Genomic DNA, 15354 nt, shown 5'->3' on the forward strand with positions numbered 1-15354 from the left:
CAGATATGAAGGCAAAGGCCACCGTGTTCCCTAGAGAGCGAGGTAGGGAGGGTGGGACAGCACAGAGGAGAGGGAGAGGCTGCCGAACCAGGGGCACCCCCACCCCAAAGCGGGGTCACTCCAGCCGGCTTCCCCAGCGATCCCGCGAGTCACCTCTGGCCATGACCAGCGCGCTCCTCCCCCATCCAAACCCGACGCTCCTGCGTCCTGTGTTGGTGGCGGGCTAGGGCCAGCCGCGCCTCGCTCCGGCCTCCTCCTCTCCACGGAGCCCGGCCTTGGGACCCACAGTACAGGCCGGCTTGTCTGGGCAGGCCGCGGGGACCGCAGGAGTCCCGGCTCCAGAACCGTCACACAGGTGCATGACCCACGTGGGGCAGCTGCCTGCCCGCCGGGCAGGGAGGCGCTCCTCATCCCAGGGGCCCCGGAGACCTGCGCTGGACTTGGCCCTCGTGAGTTCCCAGAGGCGGGGTCTCAGGAGAGGAGGAGCGAAGGCCCGGAAGGCCCCCAAGGGCGGTGGGGGTGGTGTGGAAGCGGTGCCAGGCTCTGACACCAGGCAGAGGGCCGGCCTGACACACCAACCTTCAGCCAGCTCCATCTCCAGAGAATCTGACTTGCTCTGATGGTCCTGCTACGATGGAGGCACAGGCTCTGGGTGGTGGCCTAACATCTCAGACCATCCCTGGAAAACACGACTCAGTGGCTTCAAAGCAGCCCCGTCCACGGGCAGACCCCGTCCATGGGCAGACCCCGGGTTGGAGGACCAGGGTTTGAGGCAGAGCTGCCACGGTGGAGGCTCCAGCGTGCCCAGAGGGGGTGCCGTGCCCACCGCCTTCCCAGCCCGTCACTGTGGAACGGACAGGCCGCCGCAGTCGCTGCTGTCAGCAGGCAGGCACACGGTCGCCGGTGCCAGCCAGGCCTGTGCACCCCAGCCACTGGCAGCCAATAGCCGACCTCGGGGGCGGCCTCCCACACGGGATCCCCACGTCCTCCTCACCGGGCGACGGAGCTCTGCGGGTGACATGTCCCCAGCAGCCTACGCTGGATCCTTGTTGGAGGAAGAATGCCTGTTCACCCATCCTTAGGGGTGGGACTATTCGTTACACAGCAGGAGGTAGCTCACATTGGCTGATGGGGACCCACGTTTCCACCCTGTATCCCGACACCTGGCTCCTGTGTGCCAAGAGGAGGGTAGAGTCCTTCCTGTCTCCAGACCCACTGCCCATCCAGGGCAGGCTCTGGAGGCAGAGCCCAGCTCACCCAGGTTGGTCTTCCTCCATGGACGGGACCGTGAGTCCTCCTTCCAGCCCAGGACACCGCCGGCCTGGGGCTCCTAGAGCAGCTGCAGGCCTGCCTTGCACTGCCTGCGTGGCAGGGACAAGCTGGTTTCTTGCAAGCAGTGGCTATAAGAGCAGTGAAGGGTCTTCGGAAGAAAGCACAGGCCATCCGACCACCATGGCCAGATTCACGAAGCAGAGCTGGGAAAGGAGAGCGGTGGCTTCCCACGCCGGTGCCCTTCGGCAGGGACTCCAGACACCACCAGCGGCCGAGCAGACAGCCCAGGCTCTCCTGTGGGTGTGGCTCTTTGGGCGGTCACCGGCCCGGGCACGGCTCAGCGTCTCCATGCTGCGGTAGGTGGGGCTGGTTCGCCAGCTACAGTGGACAGGAGAATGCACGCGACTGCCTGTGTTCCCACCAGCTGCCTGGGCTTCTCCAACTGGAAGGAAGGCAGCAGCTTTCACTTGGCTTCTGTGTAGGGAGGGTGATGGCCCCTGTGGTGCTGAGCAAGCACACCGGGGCCTAGGATGGGCTCCGCGGCCATCCTGCAGGAACAGGAAGGCTTTGATGCTCCCTTGGCGATGGCTGTGGGAGAAGCCGGCCCCGAGGCACCCGGGCTGGAGGGACACCTCGTTGCTGGGGCCGCTCCGACCCAGGGTGCCCGCATCCTCCGCCTGTCCCCGCCAGCCAGGCCAACAACTGCCCCTCTCCCAGGACACCACGGCCAGGGAACAAAAGCCATGCGTATCAAAGGATTTTTTTCTTTATTTTCATAATTTAGCTGAATTCAACACAAAATTGAATACTGTAAAACAAGGGGAAAATATGCTGTCACATCTTAAGTCTCCTGCCTCTGCCTTCAAAGGCGTCTACACTTGCTCTCAGGAGAAACAAGTGCTGGGAGGGGATGGGGACCCTGGCAGGCCAGAGGCCCGGGAGACGCCTCCTGCTCTGTCCCCGGGCAGCTGGGGCCATCAGAGCTGGGTGCCCGGTGGGGACAGAGCCCTATCGAGCCCACATTGCAGCCTCTTCCTGCTGTCCAGGATACAAACACCTCTGAGTGAGCGGTGACCGAAGGTAAATTAAATACGGTAGATACTGGATCGGGTCTCACATGAACGGATCTTCTTTCCTATCTTTAGTCTATGGTTGCTGAACGGCATCTATATACTGGAGTTATATATATATATGTATATATTTACTTTTTTTTAGTAGCATAGAACTAGCATAATACTCATGTTAATTGGGCTTGTAGGTTGTATACGTCAGCAGAAACTCAGGAGAATGGTGGGTGCTGGCATGAGTGCCACACTTGACCCTACGTGCCGGCCTGTGGACTCTTCCTGCCGGGGTGTGTGGCCACAGTGCCTGTGGGCAGTGCCTCCCTCGGTCCCCTGGTCCCTGGCCACCTCCTGCTTCCGTTACCTCCTACTGCGACACGGAGGGCTTCCATGAGCAAGGGGGTCCACACGGGCTGCCCGTGGGCCTCAAGACCCATGGATGGAGGTGGGGTCGAGGGAGGGAAAACAGAATCCGTCCAGGAGGCATAATGAAAATATTGTACACGTGGTGTTTACCAATACATAGACTGAAAGGGGGGAATGAGCCACCAAACCCAACCGAAGCAGAAAGGAAGCTGGCTTCCTGACATCCTCTAGGACCTGGGCAGGACAGTCATGCATGGTCCCCAGCAGCCCTCTCCCGGAGCCCTGCCCCTCTGTGCCTGGCACCTGAGGTCCCACGCAGCCACCCCAGAATCTCCACGACACCCGGGGCCTGGTCCCAATGCTGGGGACGGCCCGGGCTGGCGCGTGAATTGTTAAATAGGATTTTCTACAAATATACAACATATAAAAACTGTTAAATATATAACTTTAGGCTTTGCAAAATACATTTAATGATCTCTTTCAAACAGTGTTACTTCAGTTTTCTTTAATTTGCTTTCTGGAGCTAAATGGTGGATTGGAGGACAGTCAGGGGAGACCCAACATGCTCTTGGCAAGTACTGGATTATCCAACTATCAAAAATGGAGCTGCAGAAGAGGCATGACTAACTGGTTAAAACAAAGTGATTTAGTATGAGAAAGTCGGTCTAAGCACAGAGGCGCGAAGGGTCTGTGTCCCCGGGTGCGTGCGCTCCCCGCACCGGGGCCGTGCCGGCCTCGCCCCGCCAGGTCCCACGGGCGAGCCGAGGCTTGCGTCCAGCCTGCGTCATCCTCCTGGGGCGTGCCGCAGCGTTCGTGGGGCGGGGCCTCCGCCGCAGATGCCTGCTCCGCTCCTCGGCCTTCACCTGCATCTCTGTGCCGCCACGCCCTCCCATGCCCCACAGTGAACCCGGGACTCGACGGGAAGGGCGTCCACGTGAAAATAGATTCTGCTCTTTGGTCTATTGAGTATGCTGAGAGTTAAGAAAATAAAAGCAATTCAGACAGTCTGGGGTGCAGGAAGAGATGCTTTTCCACCTGGCAGTCCCTGGCCGGTGCCAGGGCTGGCTTAGCGGCTGGGAGGCAGCTTCCTGGCCTTCTGCTCCAAGGAGAGCTTGGCCACCGGGAGGTGGGCACAGCTGGGCTCCACAGACTGTGTATTGCTGATGCCCGGTGCCGCCCCCCACCTGTGTGTTCGAGTCCGGGCCTCCTGGGATGCGCTGGGCAGACTGCAGCTCAGGATGCTGAGGTGGAGGTGGTCCTGGAGCGGCCCCAGGGAGACCGTGGGCAGACAGTGGAGGGTAGGCAGAGTCCGTGGAGGGCGGAGGATCGTGGCTGAGGCAGACTTTCCAAGGAGCCAGGACCACTCCCGGGAGCCCCGCGGGGCTGCGTTTGTCAGGATACCTGAGGGACAAAAGGAAGGGAGCCAGAAGTTAGCCTCCTGAGGGCCACAGAGGGCGGCTTTCCATGGACACACTCCGGGGCCTTCTCCAAAGGAGGTGAAACCAAGATGCTGTTGGCAGACAGTGCCCTACAATGCTCATCCTACACGGTAACGGGGCAGACACCCACCGTGCCTGCTGGGCCGCTGTTTCAGCCCCACGCGGGGACCTAGGCTGTGGTCACGGCCCCACGGAGGGGTCTGAGCCCCTGTGCACTTTTGTGTCTTCCAGTCCTCTGTGGACACCCAGGGACAGCTCCATACAATGCTTTCCTGTGAGGGACCTTTCCTGCTCCATCCTACCTGGGGGCGCTGAGCACCTCACGGACGGAGGGCATGTGGACCCCAGATCTCTGATGAAGTTTATTCCCCAGACTCTTCCTTTAATGTAACTTTATGGTGAAGGCGGTCACTTAAGTAAGGTAACGAGTACATTTCTTGTCCAACGTTGTTAACTCGTTTCTCTCGCCCTCCCCCAGAATTGTAAAGTTCATTTCCAACGTATTGCCTGGTGGGTACCGCTCTGCATTGGTTTGCACTTTGTCCTTTGTCTCTCCATTTTGCTGCTCCCCCTCCCTTCCCCAAATCAGATAAACGTATAGACAAGACACAGAGAACCAAAATCAAAAACAGTGACAACAGGATAAATCAAAGGGAAAAAAAAAATGAAAGAAAAAACTTACTTCACACAGTATATTAAAAAAAAAAAATACACCAAAAACCCTCTTGTTTCCCTATCTTGGCTTTCATTTCGTTAGCATCATTTTATATGGTCCTGTGTACATAGCTATTGGGCTATTGTGATCCTCTGCTGGGACTGTCCTAGACAGAGACTAATTATTACCCCAGACTCTTCTCAAGAGCTGTCTGACCCCTTGGGGGCCAGCGCAGCCTTGTTGCAGATAAGATTCCTGGAAGTGGCCACTTCGGGCCTGTCCTGTGGAGAGAAGTCAGGGGAGGCTGTGGCTCCCCTCAGCCCTGGGTGGCCACGCCATGGCTGGCGGTGGGCTGCGGCTCCCCTCAGCCCTGGGCGGCCACGCCGTGGCTGGCGGTGGACTGTGGGCATAGCGGCCCTCCCCACACACTCCTCTCCCACAGAACCCTCTAGAAGGCGACTTGCTAGGGAGGTGAGTAGACGGGATGGGGGTGTCTGGAGGCTTACTCAGAGCAGATGCTGAGACCATCTACATCTGTTCCTTGTAATAGTCTGCTTGCAAGAGTGACATATTGGTTCAATTACCAAGAATTCACTGTTCTTTAAAACCGTTCTAGGGGCAGCTTCCTTATGACTGTTCAGTAGCAACTGTCTTGGTTCTTTCTAGAAAAGAGTAACAAGGTGTGCTGCACCAACCCTGCCCCCCACTCTGCTTCCACCCTTCCCACGGTCACCCAGCGGACTCCCCAGAGCAAGGCCTGCCCCGGCTCCCTCCCTAGCCAGGCCCCCTCCACAAGATGCACAGGGAGCCTCTGCCCTGGGTGAGCCAGGGCCCCTCTCCTGTGGCCCCCCAAGCCCCCAGTCAGGGCTCTTGACTCTTGTGGCCCGGCTGGGGGTCCTCCTTCTCTCCAGAAGCTCACTGGATCTGCAGCCTGCCACTGACCCCCAAGGCCGCTCACTGGTCAGTGGGTCCCTCCCTGAGTCAGGTCACGGGAAGCGGGTCAGGGGCTCAGAGACTAGCCCATCCCCTCATCAGAACAGCTGCTCCTGTCACCCTGTGCCAAGCTCCTCCAGCTCTGTCTCCTGAGCCTGCCATACACAAGGACCAGGCGGGTGGCCCAATTCCCTGTCTGCAGTAGGGGGCTGAGGACAGGTGGGCTCTACACAGGGAACCTCGGGATGAGGGCCGTCCCAGGCTCCTTTCTAGAGGGTAGGGATGCAAGGTCCATGGCCCTCACTCTGCAGGCCCAGCCCCAGACCACAGCACAGCACTGGACCCTCACACTGCAGGCCCAGCCCCAGACCACAACACAGCACCGGACCCTCACACTGCAGGCCCAGCCCCACACAGCACAGCACCAGACCCTCACACTGCAGGCCCAGCCCCACACAGCACAGCACCAGACCCTCACACTGCAGGCCCAGTCCCAGACAGCACAGCACCGGACCCTCACACTGCAGGCCCAGTCCCAGACAGCACAGCACCGGACCCTCACACTGCAGGCCCAGCCCCAGACAGCACAGCACCGGACCCTCACACTGCAGGCCCAGCCCCAGACAGCACAGCACCGGACCCTCACACTGCAGGCCCAGCCCCAGACAGCACAGTACCATACCCTCACACTGCAGGCCCAGCCCCAGACCACAGCACAACACCAGACCCTCACACTGCAGGCCCAGCCCCAGACCACAGCACAGCACCAGACCCTCACACTGCAGGCCCAGCCCCAGACCACAGCACAGCACCGGACCCTCACCCTGCAGGCCCAGCCCCAGATAGCACAGTACAGACCCTCACACTGCAGGCCCAGCCCCAGACCACAGCACCAGACCCTCACACTGCAGGCCCAGCCCCAGACAGCACAGCACCGGACCCTCACACTGCAGGCCCAGACCACAGCGCAGCGCCTGGCCTGGGCCCAGCCAGGTCTGGCAATGCCAGGCCCCCTAAACAAAAAGAACATTAGCAATAAAATCTTCCCCAAACAATCAAACTGGGGTGTGATCACCTAACCAAGGTGAGACACACTGGGACAGAACCACATGTAGCAGTTCTAGAAAGTTCCAAGGAAGGCCTTAGTGTAGCTGACAGACCTGCCCATGAATCCTACACCCATCCATACATCTACATCTATCCATCCTCCATCTACATACCCACCCACCCACCCACCCACCCACCCATCATCTACCCACTCTTCAAATATTTACTGACCTTTACAAACAAAGCTCTTTACTAAAAATGGGTGTTAGAGATCCTTGGCAGATTCTTGCCCCCAGACCGAGGAGCTCTGTGTTCACGCTCCTCTGACCTTATCTTCACTAGCCTTTCTCACTTGAGCCCCTGGAATGCTGATGGTTCATGAGAGATTCACCACCTTTACAGGCTTCCTCCCCTCCCCTCTGGCCCCCCCCCCCCCCCGGTAGGAAGAAAGGGCTAAAGCCCTCCCAAGCCAAGTTTTCTGGAGGGAAACCGCCAGGGGCTGTAGGCACCTGGATGCCAGGGTGGGCTTGGCGTGCGGGGCTAGGGGCTCTGAAGACAGGCGTGGGTGGAGTTCAACTTGGTTGTCCTGTGTCTAGCACCACAGGGAAGAGTTTGCAGGCCCTCACCTTGCAAACCATCCTACACGACAGCGCCAGGCAGCCACTCGCACAGGAGCCTGGGTACCCCAGCACGCGGAGTGGCTCCTGAGCCACCCAGCTGCCTCTCAGACCCGCTGCAGCCAAGTGGTAACTCCTAGATGTGGCCTTACTGAATCCTGGGGAAGAAGCTGGGAGCCCTCTCCATCCTGTGGGAGAACCCTCTCTGTGCCGGGTAGGCAGCTTCCTCTGGACAAAAGCCTGTGGGCCACAGATAGGTGAAGCATGATCCCTGTCCCCAGGCTGGGCGTGGGGGTGACAGGACACGTTGGCTTTGGTGACAAGTTGGCCTTGTTTCCTGACTCCTATACCAACCACAGCACGTCCCTGCCGGGCGGCAGGGCTTGTGTGGCCAGAGGAGAGGGCGGGAGGGGGAGATGCTGCCCGCACTGCCCCACACTGCCTCTGCAGGGCATCTAGCAAGGAAATCCTGAGCTCCCCAGAGCTGGGTGGACCTCCAGCCTCCCATGCTCCTCTGCTCCGGGAATAGTCGGCTGCCTGAGCAACTTTTCAAAGCAGCCCTGACAAGGAAGGACGCAGCAGTACTGTCCTGGGTCTCCGTCCTCTTTCGTTCCCAGATCTGATGCAGCTCCCAAGTGTTCATCATCCTACCGGTTCACCAGCCCAATAACCAGACCCACCCTGCATCACAGGGAACCCTGGCCACTCAGCCAGGCGCACACGGACGCGTGTGTCCCACGTTCAAGGTGCTGAGATGGCAGCAAATGTGACAGGGCGCATATCTGCTTATACTGTTTTCAGGGGGAGGGGTGGGGCTAGGGACGGAGCTCTGGAGCTGTGACTGCCAGGCCAGTGTTCTGCCTCTGTCACAGAGGTCTGATCTTTGAACAAGAAACAGACAGGGTGCAGTTTCCTCCTTTGGTGAAGGGCAATGGGAGTGAGCTCAAGCCAGCCCTGTGATCCCCAGGAGAAGCAGCTAGGGCTGGACAGCGCCTCCTGTGGCTGTGCTGGGAAGCTCCCAGAGCCACGGCGCCCCGTGTGGCCGGGCAGGGAAGCGCCCTGGGAGGGTTGTTGGGTACTGACCCCCACGACGTTTTCTGTTTTCTGAGAATAGTGCCCAGAACTAGGTGTCAGAGGACATATTTGGTGCTGTGTGGATTTGTGCAGCAGCCTCCCCCTCTAGACTCGGCTCGGCACTCACTGAAGTGGCTCCCCTCCCCTCTCCCCTCTCATCCCTGGGGAATTCAGCCAGGCCGGTGGAAGGAGGTGAGCCTCTCCTGAATTTGCACCAGATACAAAGCCAGTCTCCCCGTGCCTGCTGCGGGCCTGGAATGCTCCTGGGATCCACGTTGGTTCTTATGAACACCAGCCAGGCACGACCACCTGCCTGGGCTGTCCCCCCATCAGGAAACAAGGAAGACCTACCATTTGTCAGTTTTTCTTTTTCTTTTTTTCTTGTGTGTGTGCACGTATGTGTGCAAGCCCCAGTACTGGGGCTTGAACTCAGGACCTGGGTGCTGTCCCTGATCTTTTTTGCTCAAGGATAGTGTTCTACTACTTGAGCCACAGGTCTACTTCCAGCACTGTTGGTGCTTCATTGGAGGTAAGAGTCTCATGGACTTTTCTGCCTGGACTGGTTTTTGAACCACAATCCTAATATCTCAGATGGACAGACATGAGCCACCAGCACCCAACTTTCTCCTATATTTATTCTTCTTCACCAGAACAGTTGTTACAGAAGTTTCTTTACCCTTTAAATGCATAGATGCCACTGTGTGCTCATCGGCTGTAGGATGGCTCTCTTGCTTCTAGACAGGGCTCTCCCTCAGCTCCAGGGCCTCAGAAGTTTCCTTCTACACGGTTTGGCCATATGCCCACCCCTTTCCTTCTTGCTCCCAAGCATGGTTTTCTCCCAGGGACCCGCATGGCCACTGCCTTCTCTTCTCTCCCTCCGTTCCATTTCTTGGTTGTTTTCTGTGAATTAGCTCTTGGTTTAAGACTGGTCCCTCAGCACTGTTTCAACTTTCTGCAGTGAAGTTTCCGTTATTTGTAGCTTCCAGGACACATCTGAATTCCACCCTGATGCTTTCGGTAGCTTTGCATTTGCCTTGTACTTCTCCCCAAAAAAATCACTGGAGGTCTAGCTTCAGTGTAGCCTGTTGTGCTTGTGGTCTGGCTCCTACTCCAGCATGTCTGCCTCTGCCTTGTGGGGCTGTGTGGTGCACGAGCAGCATTTCCAAAGGCCACACTGGCCTTCCCCTACTTCAGAACGCCCTCCTCTCCTCGGGTTTGCTCCTTTCCCTGGTCCGCTCTGGTCTGAGTTTCAATTTTCGATATCTCTTAACCACATAGAAGCCAGAGCTGGCCTGCCAAGACGGGGCAGCCATGATTCCTTCCAGACCTCGCAGGGTCCTGCCGCCTGCAGCAGGCCTGGGAGACAGAGGGGTTGGAAGGACCCTGGGGCTCAGCACCAGGCCCACAGGCCCCTGCCTGCGGGAGTGGTCCCAGCATGGGCTCTGGCCTGGTTGGGAAGTTAGGTTTCCGTCTAAGCCAGGAGTTTACGAGTGGGAGAACAGAACTGAAGGATGAAGCCGTCAGGGTGAGAGCCCTTCTCTGCAGGCTCTTCCTGCTGACGATGCCTCTCCCAGCAAAGCTCACTGGGGCCCACCGCCATGGCTGCAGAAGTGGACACTCCACAGCACTTTCCCTCTGGCGGCCTGGGGTCCTAGCCACTGTCCGTGGGGGTGGGGGTAGGCATCAAGGTGGGGGCCTGCTGCGGGGTGGGGGAGCACCAGGGGATCCCTGGGGACCGCTCTCCTCTCGCCTGGCAGCTGTTCTTATCTCAAACCAGAGGGTGAGGCCAGCGAGGGGGTGCAGAAGCCCTTGGCCACTGCTCGGCCAGCTCAGGCGAGGTGCTGACCTCTCCTCCTTCCCCTCTCTAGGAAGCCTGCCCCCCCCAGTGGGTGGCCATGGTCTCCGGGAGGAGGGGCCTCGATCCTCCCTGCCTGGTCCTCATCCCTGTAAGCGTCATGCACTGGGAGTCTATGAGTCCTGCAAGCAGCTCAAGCCGCCTGGCATGGCCACACAAAGAAGCCCCGATCAGAACCAAAGCACACGAGAGCCAGAGCAGGGCTGCGTAGCACAGGGGCGCGAGGAAGGAGCCCCATGTGCGCGTGGCTCTCCCTCCCACCCAGCATGACCTGATGCCCCGAGGACAGCCAAGAGCTGAGCTTCTGTCTTGGGGGCCACTGACAAAAGGAGAAAAGCTCCCCAAGCTCTCTGCCAGAATCACACAGCAAGATGGAACTCAGCAGCTGGTGAGTTACTGACCCACACCTGTCAGTCAGACCCACACCTGTCAGCCAGACTCACACCTGTCAGCCAACCCACAACTGTCAGCCAGTCCTACACCTGTCAGTCAGATCCATAACTGTCAGACCCACAACTGTCAGCCAGATACACACCTGTCAGTCAGATCACCTGTCAGTCAGACTCACACCCGTCAGCCAGTCCTATACCTGTCAGTCAGACCCATACCAGTCAGCCAGATCCACACCTGTCAGCCAGACCCACACCTGTCAGATTCACACCTTTCAGTCAGACCCACACCTGTCAGAGCTACACCTGTCAGATCTACACTTGTCAGACCTACACCTGTCAGTCAGTCTCACACCCATCAGTCAGACCCACACCTGTCAGTCAGATCTACACCTGTAGTCAGATCCATACCTGTCAGCCAGACTCACACCTGTCAGTCCCTCACCTGTCAGCCAGACTCACACCTGTCAGCCAGACTCACACCTGTCAGCCAGTTCCACACCCGTCAGCCGTCCTACACCTGTCAGTCAGACCATACCAGTCAGCCAGACCCACATCTGTCAGCCAGACCCACACCTGTCAGTCAGACTCACAACTGTCAGCCAGACCCACACCTGTCAGATTCACACCTTTCAGTCAGACCCACACCTGTCAGATCTACACTTGTCAGACCTACACCAGTCAGTCAGTTCCACACCCGTCAACCAGTCCTACACCTGTCAGACCCATATCAATCATCCAGATCCACACCTGTCAGCCAGACTCACACCTGTCAGTCAGACCCACACCTGTCAGATTCACACCTGTCAGTCAGACCCATAACTGTCAGTCAGATCTACACCTGTTAGTCAGATCTACACTTGTCAGTCAGACTCACAACTGTCAGTCAGATCTACACCTGGCTCTCCTGGGTCCTGGTGTGGGACTCACTCCATGCACTTGGGGATCTTGACTCCACTGTGTGCAGGGACCTGCCAGAGGTTCCCACCCTGGGCTCTACCCAGGGGGTGTCTCCAGTGGCTCCATGGCAGATTTCTAGAGGTTTGTGGGCTGCCTTCCATGATCAGCCTTCCTAGAGATGGATTCCAGGCCGTGTGCTGCAGTTTAGAAACACGCCTACAGCCCTGGGGCCAATAGTGACTTGTACTGCACCCTCTGGTCAGTTTGCATCACTAATGCAAAACCAGGCCATCCTCAGAACTCCCAGGTGGTTGGAGCTAACAGGAAGTTGTCTCTGCTGGAGATGCAGTCCGGCCTCTGCTGGTGAGGTCACTGGGCTCCCCTGTGCCGAAGGAGGCGCAGAAGTGCTCTTCTGGCTGTACCAAGGCACAGCGGCAGCGGGCAGTGTCCCCAGCAGGCAGACCAAGCTCATCCCTTCTTCCCGGCTAACACTTGGGATCTCCATTCTCAGAACCACCAACCCAGGGGCTTCCTAGCCAGCCCTCTGGGCACCAAGAAAGGTCCCCTTCTAGAGATCCTTGAGGGTCCCCTAGCTCTGCGGGCAAGAGTCACTCACTCTAGCTACCAGAACGTGCCAGAGGGAGGCCCACAGAGAGGGGAAAAGGCCTCCCCTGGGACTCGGCTCTGAGATTCCAGGCTCCACTCTCGAAGCGCCCACCTTCAGTCATTCTGACACTCCACACAGGAGCCTGTCCCGCAGGTGCACGGGCACTGCACTCTCTCCTCTGGTGCCGGGCTCACTCCACGTCCTCCTGGCTCTGTCCACCATTCCCCACTGCGAGGGCTCGGTCCAATTTCCACCATTTGCCATTTACGTATTTAAAATGATTCCAAGAACAACTGCTTTAAGGAAAATTGAGACTAATGCAGCACAATTACAGTAAATAGCGGCCGCGTGTAATATCTCCTATTATTAAAAAAAAACACACAAAAAGAAGTAGCGACAGAAATAACGAGGGCTTGGTCAAACCAATCTTTGTTTCTGGGCTCAATTCTGTGGGGAAAATGAAGAATGTCACAGCTTACTACACGAGTTGATGCGGCTCTGCCATATACGTTTTTGTTTACACACGGAATCTATTAAAACGTCCGGCTATTACAGCGGTGATGAATAGCGGTGATTCAAAAGAACACAGAATGGATTGCAGACAGGGATCCAAGTAATGGCTTGGTGTTTTTCATTGTTTGTGCCGAGTGGAGATTAGTGAGGGTGCAGGTGCTGGGTTTCTGGGGGCTGAACGCCCATCGCCCGTCTCCGTCTCTCGGCCGCCTTTTAATCCTCAGCTGGCTTTGTCCTTGTGGGGGACATCACGTTCCACGTCCAGGCAGAATCCCGATCCAGATCGATGTGAGGTGCTGAGCCATCCGGGCCGGCTCCCTCCCTCCACGGTGGGAAGGGGGATGTGTCCCCCCGCTCCTGCTCTACCAGGCTCCTTCAGGAAGGCAGTCTCCCGCTTCCTGGCCTGCCACCAGCCCATCTCCCTGCACGCAGCTTCTGCCCTGGTTGCCCTCTGTCCAGCGCCTGGGCTCCATCAGCACAGGGGACCGGATGGTAGCCTCTAAGTGGCCACTACTACCCTCCAGTGTGCGCCCACAGGAAGCTCTGCCTCAGTTTAGCAGGCAATGTCCCCCCTCCCCCCAGCACTGGGCCCTGGCACTGGAGCCAGGGATGCAGGCAGACCTCTGTCTACAGGGGCTCATCTGACTCCCATGTGGGACTCAGAATCTTCAGCTGCCACCTCCTTGTCCTCTAAAGGCAGATCTGTTACCCACCCCTGCTTGGTGGACGGCTCACTAGGTCACATGGCCAGGCTCCCCGGGGCCACTGTCCAGGGCTGGCTTGTGGCACAGCACAGGGCCACCTTAGGCAGACCTCACAGTGCACTTCCCTCTGGCTCTGATGGGTCTCTAGAGCCTCCATTTCCTTGCCGATCTCCCCAGGCCCCGCCCCTCTGGGCCAGCCTTCCTGGAGGCCACTGCCCCAAGGGCATGCCAGGTGCCCAGCCAGGGGCCGGGAGAGAAACACCCTCTTTCCATTCCTCAGGATTAACATAGGCGAAACGTGTCCTCTGTCCTTGGCAGATAGCTCCTGGGGGCCTGAGTACCTGGGGAGCCAGGGGCCAGCTCCGGACAATGGAGCCAGGCTCAGACATCACAGCAGGAGCAGTGTGGAGGGTCTCACGGCTGGTTCAGGTGCTCAGGGGCGAGGGGCAGTACTCCCCACCCACCCCGGTGCAGCATGCCTGTTTGTAGCCCAGTGCTGTGGGGAGGAGAAGCAGGGGGACCTGGGATGTGGGGGTGGGGGCCTCTGGTCAGAAGCCCCTCCCCTCACTCGGTCCAGAATAGGTTATCTCTTATTGGTTTTCGGAATGAGACATGGAGCTGCAGCTGGGACTCGGGCTGTAATAAAGGCTTCTACTGCCCAGAGCCTTCATTTGAGAGCAGAGACGAGGGGCCCAGGCCCGGCTGGCCGCAAGACCCACAGCTGGCTCTGGGTGCATCTAATGGACTCTACACCCCATGGGAGCAGAACTGTGCCTCCCAGCCTCCTGGGGGCAGCAGCTGGGCAGGCCCATGGGCGCCTGGAATACACTGGCTGTCGAGGGAGGGGGAGGGCAGTCCTGGGGCCTCCCCGGGGGAGGCCTGTTCTCCCTAGATCCCCCCCCCCCATGGCGCATTCCAGGGGCCACGGAATTCCAGGTCAGGAGATGTCCTTGGGCACGGGAGCACTGAGGCGGCGACACCTGGGCTTGGAGCGCCCGAGGCTGAATACCTGAACCGGAGCACCTGGCTGCCAAGTCCTAGCCCGGGGAACTCCCTGGAAGCAGCTGAGCTGGCTTCCGCATTGCTGTGTGTGACCTATTTTTTCCCCTGATACTTTAGATCTTGTTCCATCCTGGTGGCCTGCAATCTCCTGCAGATGGCTCTGGCTAGAGCTGAGTTCAGCCACTTCCTGGGCTGTGGTGGAGGCTCCCACAGAAAGCCCAAGTCCGAGTTCTCAGCATGCTTGCAAAGACACACCTTGGATCCTTTCTCCTTTGTTTTCCTCTCACTGGGGATAATTTTTCCTTCAGACCTACTGGATTTACCTTCTAATTACCTATCTATTTTTTTCTCTTCTATTTCCCATTTCTTTAAACAAACAACAACAACTGCCTCTGGCTTTCTGACGAATTTCTTCAATTTCACATTTCAAATACCTGCTGGATTTTAAATGAATTCTGCTGTTATCTGCACACACTCGCAGCGGTATCTGACGTGCACACACGCCATGCACACATGATTTCCGGAAGAGCAACCTTGTCCTCTGTAAGCTCCGTTCGGTAGCTCCTCCATCCAGCAGCCTCCCGAGCCTCCCCTTTCCAGGCTACATCCACGTAACAGCAGAATTGCTTCATGCCAGGGACATCTGTCTGTCCGCATGTCAGGGCTTGGGGACAGCTAGAGGAGACCCCAGATCCTGGATGCCTGGGCCAGGCTGGAATGACCTGGTTGGCAGGGCAAACTGGCAGGTGTGGGCTTCTCCTCTCTGTTCTGCTGGGGGTGGGAGGGAGGGGGGCTCTCCAGCATGGCAGGCGTAGGGTAACAGGGCCTCCTCCATGCTGTTGCAGAGTCCCGGAGCAGTGTCCTGGGACCCGAGTTAGACGCTGGTGAGATCCATTCAGTGACAATCACTCCTGGCA

General features: G+C 58.1%; 1 protein-coding gene across 1 annotated transcript in view; it reads right to left on the bottom strand.

The window, feature by feature from the left end:
- Window positions 1–3144: 3144 nt before the first annotated feature.
- The window catches only part of Tafa5 (TAFA chemokine like family member 5), a 167010-nt gene continuing 154800 nt past the window's right edge, over window positions 3145–15354 (bottom strand). Inside the window, exon 4 of the mRNA XM_042697970.1 lies at window positions 3145–4103. Within this exon, the coding sequence (XP_042553904.1) occupies window positions 4095–4103 (9 nt within the window). The 3' untranslated portion in view covers window positions 3145–4094. The remainder of the gene's footprint in view (window positions 4104–15354) is intronic.

Source organism: Dipodomys spectabilis, unplaced genomic scaffold, assembly GCF_019054845.1.
Source record: "Dipodomys spectabilis isolate Male_0828 unplaced genomic scaffold, ASM1905484v1 ptg000230l, whole genome shotgun sequence".
NCBI classification, from domain to species: domain Eukaryota; kingdom Metazoa; phylum Chordata; class Mammalia; order Rodentia; family Heteromyidae; genus Dipodomys; species Dipodomys spectabilis.